Raw genomic sequence first — 14,727 nt, 5'->3', positions numbered from 1 at the left:
GTTCGTTGTTTTTAAGTCAATACGTTTGGGCAATACAGAGGGCTACTGTGAAATGTAAAAACATGAAAGAGGAATTCTCAAAAACATTCATAAAGAAAACCAAGTCACAATAAAGGAACACAAATCAGAATGACATGGGACTTTATGGAAGATAGTAGACCATGCCTTCAAAATCACAGGGCAATACTCTGCCTAAAATCCCATACTAAGCCAATTCACCCCCTCAAAAAAATCCAGAGTAAAATAAAAACTTTTTCCAGGTATGAAAAGACTCAAAGTTTTTCTTCCTATGCATTTTAGAGCATGTGCTTCAATAAAACGGGTAAATCAAGAGACCCAAAAACGTGATATCCAAGGAAAAGAAAATCGGGCACAGAATAGGAAAGTTCCAAGGTAACAACTGTCTACTAGCCCTGAAGAGCTGCCAGACTGGAACGGGAAGATGGACTGCTAAAATGAATCTGGGAAAGGAAATGGACCTGCTGGATCTGATGTCCTGGAGTGTTTAGAGAAACAGCTAACAGGCTTACGCCCTGTTTACTGGAAAAATTACTAAGTATTAGTGACAGACATATGGGAATTAAGTAAATTTAACGAAGCTGGCTAGTAGTTCCAGAGAAAACAAGGTTATAAAAAAAGGAAAGGTTGGGGCGCCTGGGTGATCTCGGGCTCAGGTCATGATCACATAGTTTGTGGGATGGAGCCCCGAGTCGGGCTCGGTGCTGATGGCGTGGAGTCTGCATGTGATTCTCTCTCTCTCCTTCTCTCTCTCTCTGCCCCTCCCCTGCTTGCACGTGTGCCCTCTCTCAAAATAAACTTAAGAAGAAAAAAAGTACAAAAAATAATTTTTTTTCAAAAGGTCATCATAGTACACAACGTGGCTCAGCAGCCAACAGTAACATCATAACATTGTGACCACTGACTAGTGATTTAACCAAAAGCTGTAATGAAGATCTCGAGGGTGTAAGAAAACTAAATCTTCAAATATCATAACAGAAAGGTGGAGATAGCATCTTTTTAAGAAATAATTAGTGTAAGTATATTGTTAAATACAAAGCTACCAACAGTGGTTCCATTCAAATTTGAGGGCGTAATAAATTGTTACGGCAGCAATCACTGGAATGGCATATCCTCCTTTATAAATCAAGAAACTGACACATGGACTTATCAATAATTTAATCAATCGGTCAATCTGGTGTGATTTTAGTTAATGCAGATCAGTTCCCTACATTTTTTTTCAAGTAAGCTCTATGCCCAACGTGGGGCTTGTACTCACAATCCTGGGATAAAGAGTTGTGTGCAGACCTACTGAGCCAGTCAGGCACCCCAGGTCTCTAAAGTTTAATCGGTCCTCTGTAATCCTCAAGAATAGAGTTCCCAGATCCACAAAGCTAAGACCCAGACCCTGCAGTATAATGAGAACGCTAACACTGTCACCTGTGAGTTCCCTGCTCAAGGAACTATACAGCCTTTCCCTCTCTTGCATCTCTTTCAACACCATACGTCCTTAAATATGACATTATCATCTTTAATGTGGCTCCATCATACAAAAGGTACTCAATGAACTTGAAAATGCGTTTTACCACTCTAAAACATCAGGTGTTTTTGATTGTATAATGAAATACATTGAAAAATCATGTTTATAATCAGTGTCTTCATATAGTTCTTAGAAGGACTTATCACAATGCCTACTCTGAGGTAGCTCACAAAACCGGATCACTGTGAATGATGATGGAAGGTATAAATTCTCAAGTTTACTAGACTTTCTTTCTAAGGTATAGCTCTAAACACTGATGACTGGAATGGTCAAAGTATGATGGTAATATTTAGAACTATTCTGTATTTCCTGTATCACCTCCAGCACAGAGCAATGGGAACCCTTAAGAGCACTGGCTTTGGAAAAAGACATGGTCTGAGTGTGTCAGTTCTCCCACTGTTAGTCGAGAGCTTTGCACCATTATCCCGTCTACAAAACCAAAAGAGAGGGGCTACTCAAGAGTTGTGAGGATTCAAATCATGAACATACGCAACATGTGTTTAATAGCTGGTGTCTATTATTATTCTGCCTTAAGGGAGACAGGTCAGGAAAGAAAAGAACTCAAGACCAGAAAGGAACAAATCAAGATTAGTTCTTGGAAGCAGTGAGTCAGACCACCTGAGTCAGACCCAATTTGTGAGACCAGTTCAAGTATCACCTCTACTGCAGCTTACAGTGATTAATTAAACTTGAAAAACATGCTTATCAGAATATGGATGCTTTTATTAAAAAAAAAAAACCAAAAACCAAAAACCAAAAAACAAAACCCAGACACCTATTTATTTACATCTGACTTGGCTACTGAACGTGGATTCCCAAGGTAGGATACCCCACCCATCTTGTTATCTCAGCAACACACTCAGCACCCATTTCATATTAGGCACCTAATAATGTGCAAAAAATGACTCACTTGTATCAGAAATGGATGTTACCAGCCTCCTTTCCCAACCCACTACAGACAGTAATAATCGAACCAAGCTTTCTTTCTTACTGAACCCTGGATGCAGCCTCAGAATCCTTCTCAACACATCACTCTAGGAAACCATTACCAGATCTGAGTTGGCAAACAAGATAAACCCAGTTATCAGCCTTGGTCTATACTATTCATTTGACTCCACCGTGGAAGAGAGTGAAGTAACCATGTTCATTTATTCATTCATTCACTCAATAAATACTCATTAGGCCCAGACTCCGTACTGAGTTAAAAATGTAAACAAGATCCCTTACAGAGCTGAAACGCAGAAATGAAAAAAAACGTACTGCATGTGGAGGTTATGGGAGATTAGGAATGAAGAATCAAGAGCTATGGAAACCCCAATACCCATTTCCCCATTTCTCTATTAATAAAACCTCCAATTTGTTCAGAAACTAAGTGCCCCTGTGCCTTGAGGACTTCTCCCTAACCACGCCAGTACCTACAGACCAGTCCGCCACTCATGGCTATTCCAACGCCCTGCCACTGAGGCGGACCCACCCCTGACCAACAAGGGACAGAGAGCTCCTGAGAAGGTTTGCTCTGCTCTTCAAGAGGAATGTGAAACAGGATCTGCTTTCTTCTGGCCTCTGGATATGACAGTGTGAGGACGTGATGCTTGAAACCACTATGGTGAACTTGGACCCTGGAGAGGAGAATCAAGAAGTTCACAGAGAAGCTCTTTTTGAGTCCTAGCATCACTGACCTACTACACTTCCCAACAACTGCCATGTCATAGGACTTCTGAAATAATTCATTTGCCTCCTTGTTTAAGTCATGTTTAAAATGGGATATTAACTTAGTCTGTCTGGGCTACTAAAACAAAACACTGAGTAGCTTATAAACGGGAATTTATTTCTCACAGTTCTGGAGGCTGAAAGCCAAGATCAGGGTGCCTGCAGGATCAGGTTCTGGGCTGCAGATGGCCACCTTCTCACCATGTCCTCACATGGCAGAGGGGGCAAGAGAGTTCTCTGGGGTACCTTTTATTAGGGCACAAATGCCATTCACGAAAGCTCCACCTTCATGACCAAATCACCTCCTAAAGGTCCCACCTTCTAATACCGAGTATCTTTGGGGGTCAAGACGTCAACATATGAATTTGGGGGCCACACTAACACTCTGGCCATAGCAGATATCCTGTATCTGCAATGAAAATCACCCCACTGACCTGGGGAGCACACACAGGGAGCACTGGGTGGCAGCTTAAGGAGAGTACGTAAGAGCTGGAGGAACAAAAAGGCCACATTCACTTCATGAGAGATGAAACTGAAGGAATTATATTCACAGCCTTGGTCTGCCTTTTAATTTCTTTGTACCAACTAACTTGGAAACCTAGAGGAAAGCATTTAATTAGGAAATCCATTTTCTGAGATAGGTACCTTAATACACTAGTGTTAAACATATAAATTGGTACAATGGTTAGTGAAAACTATCTGGCAATACTAGTCAAGAGTCTTAAAAATTTTTATAACCTTTGCCCTATAACTGGAGTCTAGGATTCTTATTGTACGGAAATAATCCTACATGCAAACGGTGTTCCATGCAAAAATATGTTCACTGAGGAATTATTTTTCTATAAACTTGCAAATGACCTAAATGCCCAACAACTATGAAATTAATTATAGCAAGTACATATCCATGGAAATTATGCAGTTACTAAAAATAATTTTATGCCAGGGCACCTGGGTGGCTCAGTTGGTTGAGCGTCCAACTTCAGCTCAGGTCATGATCTCACTGTTTGTGGATTTGACCCTATGTCGGGCTCTGTGCTGACAGCTCAGAGCCTGAAGACTGGTTTGGATTCTGTGTCTCCCTCTTTTTCTGCCCCTCCCCCAACTCATGCTGTCTCTTTCTCTCTCTCTCAAAAATAAACATTAAAAAAAGTTGTTTTTTTTTTAAATAATTTTATGCCATTTTAAAAACACATGGAGGGGTGCTTGGGTGGGTCAGTCGGTTGGGCAGCCGACTTTGGCTCAGGTCATGATCTCACTGCTAGCGAGTTCGGGCCCTGCATCAGGCTCTGTGCTGACAGCTCAGAGCTTGGAGCCTGCTTCACATTCTGTCTTCATCTCTATGCCCCTCCCCTGCTTGAGCTCTGTCTCTCAAGTATAAAAAATTTTAAAAAAAATTTAAAAACACATGGAAAATTACACAATTGTGTTCACTGAAATAAACAATATAAAATTATATATTGTGTAAAATATATATTATATACAAACATGTATTATGTATATGTATTACATATTAGATGAATATAGTATAAATTATATAAAATATAACATTACATATTATATAAAATATAGTATGCTCATAAGATAGGCTAAAAAATGTATTTAAAAAGACTAGAGAAGGGGAGCCTGGGTGGCGCAGTCGGTTAAGCGTCCGACTTCAGCCAGGTCACGATCTCACGGTCCGTGAGTTCGAGCCCCGCGTCAGGCTCTGGGCTGATGGCTCAGAGCCTGGAGCCTGTTTCCGATTCTGTGTCTCCCTCTCTCTCTGCCCCTCCCCCATTCATGCTCTGTCTCTCTCTGTCCCAAAAATAAACGTTGAAAAAAAAAATTTTTTTAAAGACTAGAGAAGATATTCCAATATTTGAACAGGATTTGCTTTTAGGTACTAGAATTATAAGTGATTTTTTTCTGCTTCTTTATATTTTCTCTATAAAGTTTTCAAGTTTACTATAATAATCAAGTACTCCTTTGGTAATTACTAATAAGGTGGGGCATCTTTTACACATGATGGAATCTCTAGGCATTCATATTGTTCCCACTCCATACCATTTCAGAATTTATCTTACCAAACAAAACTGAGTCATACACAACTCCCATAGTCTATACTAAGGAAAGATGCCTAATCGACAGATCTGTGTCTACCAGCCATAGTTCACTACTGGCCTACTCACAATAGAAAGAATATTCAGTAAGTCTAGTCCATTAACTCCATTCTATTTATTTGTAACTATAATACTGTATCCCTCGATGCAGGGAAACATCCCATATAAAAGAGCTAAAATGTCCACATATTAATAGACACAACTGTGGTACTCTATTAATATTTTAAACACACACACTCATTCAACTAATTGTTACTATCTGAACTCAGGGAGAAATTACTGATAGACAGAAACCAACCTGGATTACTCTGGCCGGAATAGAGATATTCTGGCCTGCAGGACTTCAATAGTTGAACAAATGAAACCAATGGGATGTCCAGATCCAAAGCCATAAACCCTACTGTCAATATGAACCCCAGGATAGGACTGTGTTTTCCCTAGCGTAACTTGCTCCGTTGGTCAATATCGTGGATCGATAAGTGATGTGATACTGTAACCAGTGCCTCTAGATTGTAATCACCTGGAGGTTGTTTTATTCTCCAGGGTCACTCCAACCAAAACTGTTAACCCATTTAAAGTTTAATTATCCCTTTAGGTTAAGTTAAATTATGTTCTTTTTGGGTTAATTAAAGCTTCATGGGGTGTTCTCGTTTTACTTTTTTACCCCGGTACTCTTCCTGGGAAAGTCAAAAAGATTAGGATAGCAAGTGTTGTCTGAGCTGAGATGTCAGCACTCCCCTTGACAAGGACGGAAGGGGCCCTCAGGCCTGACCACACACATTCGGTTAAGGCACCGCCAACTACTGTGACACACCAACCATCATTTTTCAAGAAACAGACTCTCAACTATGGAAACAAACACCTGGTCACCAGAGAGGAGGTGGGTGGGGGTATGGGTGAAGAAGGTGATGGGGATGAAGGAGAGCGCACCTGTCATGATGAGGACCCGGTGATGTTTCCAAGTGTGGAATCACTGTATTGTACACCTGCAACTGGTAACTGGAATTTGAATAAAAACTTTAAAAAAAAATTCGTAGGTTCAAAAAAAAAAAAATAGCATGGACTCCAAGGAAAAAAATGAAAAGACTAGGACAGCAAAGAATATACTGAGAGGGATACACAACCAAGCCCGCACACAAAACAAGCACTGAGCTTTAAAAAGACACATCCGGGGGCACCTAGCTGGCTCAGTCAATAGAGCACGTAACACGTGAGCTCAGGGTTGTGAGTCTGAGCCCCAGGCTGGATGCAGAGATTACTTAAAAATATCTTTTAAACAAAAAGACAGGTTTGAAGAAAGCTACTTAGCAATGAAACAGAGTAACACATGAATCTCAAAAGCATTATGTTGAGTTGAAGAAGCCAGACACAAAAAAATACATACTATATAATTTCACTTACACAAAGGCCTAGAACTGACAGAACTAAGCCATGGAGACAGATACCAGACCAGTGTTTGCCTGGGGTGGAGTTGGAGGAGGTGGGCAGGATTGACCAACAGGGGAGAGCAGGGACTTTCCTAGGGACTGGAAATGTTTGATTTTCTTTCATTCTTTCATTCTTTCTTTCTTTCTTTCTTGTTTAATGTTTATTTTTGAGAGACAGAGAATGAGAACAAGAACGAGTGGGGGGGAGGGGCAGACAGAGAGGAGACACAGAATCTGAAGCAGGCTCCAGGCTCTGAGCTGTCAGCTTAGAGCCCAATACGGGGCTCAAACCCACAAACTGCACGAGATCATGACCTAAGCTGAAGTCAGACGCTTAACCGACTGAGCCTCCCAGATGCCCCGGAAATGTTTGATACTTTCAATGGCAAGGTGATGAAACAAGTGTGCATTATTTATCAAAACTCATCAAACGTTACACTCAAGATCTGTGCATTTTATTGTAAATGTACCTCATTTAAATTTCACCTGTATTTTCAAGTTTTTACCTATAAAAATAATCCCACCTAAAATTACTGCCCTCTTCAAATCAAAGGGTTTTCTCAGCCAGAGTAAATGACACCTTCGTCCATCCAGATGTTCAGCCAGAAATGAGAGGGTAATTCTTGCCAGCTCCTCTGTCACCAAGTTCTGACGGTGCAGCTCCAACACATCACATCCACTCACATCTCCCCTCCAGTGTCACCATCGTAGTTCATGCCACTGTCAGTTCTAACTCGGTCCCATGCAGCATCCTCCTAACCGGTCTTCAATTCCCACACGGTAACCGGTCCCAGTTCAAACCCTGAAATCTGCTCAAGTCACTGTCTTGTTCTGAGGTCTTCAATGCACTCCTACTGACCTCAGAATAAATACTAGAATCTTTAACAGGACTCCCACACACCCCCTAACTACCTCCCCGGTGGCACCAACCAACTCTTGCACGGTTCGGCCCTCCGTGCTCCAGCTGCATGACTCCCTGTAGTTTCCCGCAGATCAAGACCTTCCATGCCTCAGAGCACTCCTTAATGCTGTTCCCTCAGCCTGGAAGATCTTTCCCTCCACCCATCAACTGACTACCTTCCACCCAAACTTCCTGACTGAGAGGCTCCTAAGTTACTTCTTCAGGGTATTCTCTGTCCTTCCCTGCCATCTTCAGCCACCCCACGCCCAGTGACTTAAAGTCTCATCAGAATTCTCAGTTACAGGGGCGCCTGGGTGGCTCAGTTGGTTGAGCATCTGACTTTGGCCCAGGTCATGATCTCACAGTTTGTGAGTTCGAGCCCCGTATTGGGCTCTGTGCTGACAGCTCAGAGCCTGGAGCCTGCTTCAGATTCTGTGTCTCTCTCTCTCTGCCCCATCCCCACTCATGCTCTGTCTCCCTCTGTCTTAAAAATAAATAAAACATTGAAAAAAAAAAAAAAAAGAATTCTCAGTTACATATTTACTGGTGTGCTTGCTTAATGTTCCAGGTGAGATCAATGATGATGGTGAGAGCAGGTGGTGTTTCTTCAGAGCATACAGCAGACCAGGCACTGGGCGAAACATTTTACACATTGTCTCTTTTCATCTGTGCAACAACCCACAGTAAGTTCTAGGGTGTCAGTCACCCCATTTACGGACAGGGAAACCCAAGCACAGAGCACTAGAAATTACAAAGACATGATCTGCCAGCAGGCAACGGGACTGGAGGACCGGCACTAGGCTGTATCCACTCCCACACACTTGAAGCTGAACCGCCAACTCCAAAAGGGCAGGATCCCTCTCTGATGGGTGCACTACTGTGCGGCAAGGTGCCACAGAGCCGTGTGACGGTATTTAGCAGGGCCCACCCACGCCACAAGCTCGCACAAACACCTGGCCAATGAAAAACAACACGGAGCTCTTCAATACGCTTGCAATACGGAAATCTACCCAGTACTTTCTAATGTTAGAAATTATTTTCTTTATAGTCCCATTTATTTATTTTTGAGAGAGAGAGTGAGAAAGAGAGCACAGGGAGGGGCAAAGAGAATCCCAAGCAGCCTCCACGCTGTCAGTGCAGAGCCTGAGGCAGAACTCCATCTCATGGACCATGAGACCATCATCGGAGCCGAGATCAAGTGTCGGGCACTTAACCGACTGAGCCCCCCAGGCGCCTCTACAGTTCCATTTATGTACATAAACTCATTATTGTTCTAGACTTGAGAATAATAAAATTATGTTTTTAAGTGCCCCAAAGTTGAGTCTTGCTTAACTATTCTACTGTTTCCTTATCCTGCAATTAGAATTCATGAGACTCTCATTAACAATCTTCAGGTTATTATGAGGCTAAGAATAACCAAAAACAGAAATGTAATCCAGAAAGCTACACAGAAAATTCACAAGAGAAAGGGAAGTGGAGTATGAAATTAGTGTTACTGAACACACACACAATTCTATTCCCAAGTTCCTTCATCCAACAAATGTCTACCAAGCACCTCTCACATATCAGGTACTGCCCCAAGCGCCAGGAACAGACCTGTCCAAGTCCCCGTTCTCATGAAGCCTGCATTCTAATAACAGAACAATTATGGGAATTATGCCAGATGGAAGTATTATGCAGAAAAATAAAATGAGGCAAAGAGTAAAAGTGAGGCACCAAAATGTGCCCACTCATACCATGAAGCAGCATTCAGCCTTAAAAGGAAAGAAATTCTGACACACGCTAGAATATGGGTGAAGCTTGTGGACATTATGGCTGAGTGAAATAAAGCCAGTCACAAAAGGACAAATCCCCTACGAGACTGTTCATGTGGGGTATTTAGAGTACTCAAAATCATAGGCACAGAAGGTAGAACAGTGGTTAGCAGGGGCTAGTGGGAAGAGAAATGAGTAGTTTGTGTCTAATGGGGGCTGAGTTTGGGGCGCCTGGGTGGCGCAGTCAGTTAAGCGTCGACTTCAGCCAGGTCACGATCTCGCGGTCCGTGAGTTCGAGCCCCGTGTCGGGCTCTGGGCTGACAGCTTAGAGCCTGGAGCCTGTTTCAGATTCTGTGTCTCCCTCTCTCTCTGCCCCTCCCCTGTTCATGCTCTGTCTCTCTATGTCCCAAAAATAAATAAACGTTGGAAAAAAAAAAAAAATTAAAAAAAAAAATAATAATAATGGGGGCTGAGTTTCAGTTTTACAAGATGGAAAGAGTTCTGGAGGTGGATGGTGGTGATGGTTGCACATTACAAATGCACTTAGTACCCCTGAGCTGTGCACTGAAAAATAATTATGATAGCAAACTTTATGTTATGGGAATTTTATCACAACAAAAAAAATTTTTTTAAACAATTCCAAAGGAGGGATGCCTGGGTGGCTCAGTCGGGTGAGCATCTGACTCTTGATCTCAGCTCAGGTTTTGATCGCAGGGTCATGAGTTCAAGCCCTATGTTGGGCTCCATGCTGGGCGTGAAGAATACTTAAAAAAAAAAAAAAAAAAAAAAAAAAAAGGATAATAATGATAATAATAGTAATTCCAAGGGAAAATTATTTCCAACCTGGAATTCTACAAAAAAGGAGTTCTGTACACCAAGGGTTCCTGTTAAGCTAGTTCAGAAAGGAAGTGAGGGATGAGCATTTATTTAGGTAACATGACCTGTGAGCAGAAACCTGAATGAAAAACTAGGAACTTCATTACATTCTATGATTCTTAAACTTTTTCAAGTTTGCACTAAAAAGACTGAAGCATGGTAATGTCGTCCCTTTATAACTAGAGGAATTACAGCAACAGAGAAGGTGGAGGGGGGTTAACCATGGGGAAGAAAAGGTTAAGGAGTTACACGATACCCTAGTAAAGCTTTCTGTTTGTAATGGACAATTAATTTTTTATCTTAAAAGTTCAAAGATCTCAAAAAAAAAAAAAAAAAAGAAAAAGAAAAAGAAAAAAGGCTGAAGAACTTCAGAGGGTCCTAATGGGCCCTCTTCCTGCCCCCGCCCCCCTCCATTTTCTCAAGCAAGAGATGGAAGGAACTGCCCAGTTTCACAACCAGCAACTATCAGAGGAAGGAGTACTCAATTCTGAGTCTTATTAATTGAACACTGACAAGAAATACACGACAAAGATCAGGATGTAATTTTAACTAGGGGGAAAAAAAGGAGAGAATTGTGCCAAAGCTAATGTATTTATTTTACCTGGTAATTATTGAGATCTAATCACTGCAACATTTCTTTGTGATAAAGTTTAAAGAATTTTTCCTGGTACACTTTACCTTCCTGAAACCACCAGAGTTCCATCATCGAGTAAATAATCCTTCACATTCTGAGGAAGTGGAAGAATGACACTAAAAAAAACAAAAAACAAAAAACAAAAAAAACAATAATAATAAATAAATTTACCAAAAAGGCATCATTTTAAAAGACCAATCATAAGCAGAGAGAAAAATTCCAAACTCAATTTTTTAATTACTTGTTACCTTTATTTTAAAATAAAATGGGAAATGTTAATGATGTACATTTGATAGGAGACTGAAAATTAACAATATCAATGAAGATTGTGGGAAACTAAATTCGGCTCATATATTAACAACCGTGGTGAAGAAACAAAAAACCACCAAATCCAAAGAACCACACTGAAATTACAGCATGAAAGGCACAAGCTCAAGAGAATTCTGAGTGAGTACATGGGCCTTCCAGAAATCAGACACCAGCAGATATCTGCAGCAACACAGGAAATGCAGTAAGCAAATCAGAAATTTACAGCATCTGACCACCTTCTACGACAGAAGACAGAGGTAGCCTTAAGATCTGGAAACCCTTCCTTGGTTGGCAGTGAGCACCTAAGGCTAAGAATCCACCACGTGTCTGGATGTGTTTTGGTGGAATCCCATTCAGCAGACTGGACTGCCAGAGCTAGAAAGCTGCTTCAGTTTAATTTGTTTCAGACAATTCAGGGAGGGCAAAGCCACAACCTGAAGTCACTTCAGAATCTCATGGGATAATCTGCTTTTTACTCTGTAATAATAAATCATCAAGAAATTCTGCAACAGGTACCTAAACGTAATGCTATTATTTTGACCTTGAGGCATATAGTCTTTAACAACTGAAAAGAAATGATGGCTTGCTTTCAGAGTCAAGAGGACATCAACTCATGCATCATTTATTAAGTTTTCTGGCAAATCAGAAATGGTTTGTGTGCACAGAGATTATTCATGGGCTAGTTCAGTTCTTAAAACTAATATCTGATTTATCGAATTTTACAATTTTACATTGAAAAGCTTAATTCTTCAGGCTTTTAAGGTCAACCACTAGATCTTACTACTCTATTTGTAAATCTGCTAAACTTTAACCAATTTCAAGTGAGACTACGAAACTCAAAAGCTGGAAAAAAAAAAAATCACCATATAACATGTTAAGTGCTACTCCAGGCAAGAATGTGCTTCACACAAACTAATGAGGCTGTCCAGAAAGAGCTTAGATCGGTCACTGAAATCCAAGTCAGGTGAGAGTCCAATGAGGTCTGTCCAACAGATGTAAAAGAATTAAATGACAAAGTACCTACTCCATTCTATATCCCATTCAGTACCTTATACATTCAGTATCCTCTTCTGGATTCTAGAATTCTAGCTCTTATCTGATTCTAGACCAAGGGGACATAATTGTATACACACAGACAAGTTATTCTAATAAAATTTTAGAGGTAAAAGGGGGCTTAAGAGATTATTTAATATAGCTTTTATGGTTGAGGAAAATAACCGATTTTAAAAGGTAAAGCACATGGCCCAAAGTTATCTAGCTAATGATTCTTAAGCCTGAGTCAAAGTTCTAGAACTCATCAAAAAATAAACTTGTATTCTTACCCACCTGGTCATCTCTGAACCATGTAATAAACACTGAATAATAATGCTGAGTCAATAACAACAATATGGTCTCTCAGCAGTAAAGGTGACAAGGACAATGACAAAGCTAACACAACGCCACCAGACTGGCCCAGATTGTGGAGGGATATCCTGCTGCATGTTAGGTTCCCGTGACATTACCACAGAACTAAACAGACTGAAGAAACAGTTTAAAGACAGAGTAAAGAACAGTTTCAGGCAACACGGCTTAGTTGTGGACTTTTAAAAACCCCCACCTCCTGGTTATTTTTCACTCTTTGCTTCCTAGGAGTGGTACACACTCTAAGTGAACTAAAGTTATTTTGCATCAATGGAGCTTTGACTAAATCCAAAATGTAACAACAAGCAGCATTTCCATGTGTTTACTACATGCCAGAAACAGTGGCAAGCATTTTAAACGTTTTATCTCATTTAATTCCCATGCCAATCCTATTATTTTCTCAAATTTCCAGATGGGGCTTAGAGAGATTAAGCAATTTACTCAAGATGCTGGTGGAACCAAAATCCAAAGCCAGGCAGACGGCCCCGATTCGAGAGTCCAATTCTTAACCATCAGGCTTTTCCTGCCGAAGGCAAAGGAAAAACCATGCCACAGATGACAAAAAGGCACCTGCACACATTGCAGGTCAGCTTTAAGTGCACTCAGTAGGAAAACGTCTGACAGGTTCACAAATACCTCTCTCTCACCAACACAAATAACTCCAGCCTCATCTCAGACCTAAAGCTTATTCTGATTATACAATGTAACAAAGGATTGGAATATCATAGGGGAAGATAACTTCTTAGGAGGCAATGTCCACTGCAGCTCTTGAAGCTCTTCCTTTTGTTTTGGTGTCACTTCAACCACCTTCAAATGCAAGGATTATCTTCCTTGGAGCTGCTCTAACCTCCAACTAGAAACAGATCCTATGTATGAATACCAGGATGGAAGAGAAGGGTCTTGTGAATAATCTTCTTACGCTCTTCCAAACCCTCAGGATTTCAAAATCGTTGGCCTCTCTGTATTCACACTCTGCACCAAGGGGACCAAATGAACAGAAGACAGTTGGTATCTAAATTAAGTGATAATATAGGCCTAAAGGGGGAGCAGGCAAAATGCAGAAACTCCTGTCCATGAATATGCGGTTCTTTGATCTATCCCTCTTAGTGAGTGACAGCCTGCTCTTGCATTATTCTCCAGATGTTATGGTTGCTTTTGAACACTGGTGGTATTCTCCTAGCTGCCTTGCCTATATTACCTTGAATGACCCAGTGAAGGATGAAAGTTACTCTTCTGCTTGCCCTGCAAATCAGGGATGGATCCCCTGTTGTAGGCCAGAGAACTAGACAACGAATCCCATTCCACTCCTTTTCAGGGATGGCTTCCTGTCAACGTACATCTCGATCCCTAACAACATATAACTACACTAATGCTTTCCTGTTATGCTATCTTATCGGAGCTTCGCAGGAGAATTTCACGCAGGGTCTGTATCGCTGTTCTCATCTTACAGCGACGGAAAGCAATTAAGACCCCAGCTGGTTAGTCAGTGGCAAAATCCAGACTACCCAGTTCTCCTGATCACTTCTCCTCTCTGGCAGTTCTACAAGCAGTGATGGTGAACTTCCAAGCCTGAACCGGCTTAATCCACTAGTCACCCCGCCATCTGACCTTCAATGAACCATGACCTGCCCTTCTACCCGCCCTAGCACACGCCCTGAACGCAACACGACGCACAGCAAACTCGCATCGACTTTATTAATCTCCCCACCTGAAATAGTACTAGGAAGTCGAAATCTGGGCACTGGCGCTCCCATCCAGTCGCTAAAAGGCCTGTGTTGTTGTTGTTGTTGTTGTTTTTCGCTGATGGAGCTAGGACTCGCCCCAAATGTCGCAGTTCTCTTTTGCCTATCACCCCGGCGTAACCCCTCCTGTCTTACCTCTTGATAGTAAGGCTTCGGAACAGTGGATACCACGCGGAGAACTGACAGCGCAGCACATGCTCCTTCTTCATCCTCCAGCCGCCGCCGCCTCTCCCTCTCTTTCCAGCACCCTCCCGGAACCCAGGTCTCCCGTCCCGGAAGTACCCGCCGAGCTATTTTGGCTCAAGGACTCTTCCGGTCCATCAAGCCAGGAGGCAGT

The 14,727-nt window shown here is 41.7% G+C and overlaps 1 protein-coding gene and 1 non-coding gene across 6 annotated transcripts in view; one reads left to right on the top strand and one right to left on the bottom strand.

Moving 5' to 3' along the window:
* CDC123 (cell division cycle 123) overlaps positions 1–14,637 on the bottom strand; it is a 59,900-nt gene extending 45,263 nt beyond the window's left edge. For 3 of the 5 annotated variants that reach the window (XM_045464576.1, XM_045464580.1, XM_045464579.1), the window contains exons 1-2: positions 14,526–14,637; positions 10,983–11,054 (exon numbers count right to left, since the gene is read on the bottom strand). In XM_045464576.1, coding sequence (XP_045320532.1) covers positions 10,983–11,054; positions 14,526–14,599 — 146 coding nt within the window. In that variant the 5' untranslated portion in view covers positions 14,600–14,637. The remainder of the gene's footprint in view (positions 1–10,982; positions 11,055–14,525) is intronic. The other 2 variants (XM_045464578.1, XM_045464581.1) reach the window with 1 other exon arrangement.
* LOC123592338 lies at positions 6,054–6,175 on the top strand. Its single transcript, XR_006709726.1, has one exon. It is a non-coding gene; the product is annotated as a U6atac minor spliceosomal RNA (small nuclear RNA).
* Positions 14,638–14,727: the final 90 nt, after the last annotated feature.

The sequence above is a fragment of the Leopardus geoffroyi genome, chromosome B4 (assembly GCF_018350155.1).
Source record: "Leopardus geoffroyi isolate Oge1 chromosome B4, O.geoffroyi_Oge1_pat1.0, whole genome shotgun sequence".
Classification (NCBI taxonomy): Eukaryota; Metazoa; Chordata; class Mammalia; order Carnivora; family Felidae; genus Leopardus; species Leopardus geoffroyi.
The sequence above is the reverse complement of the archived record's forward strand: the minus strand, read 5'-3'. Positions and strand labels throughout refer to the sequence as shown.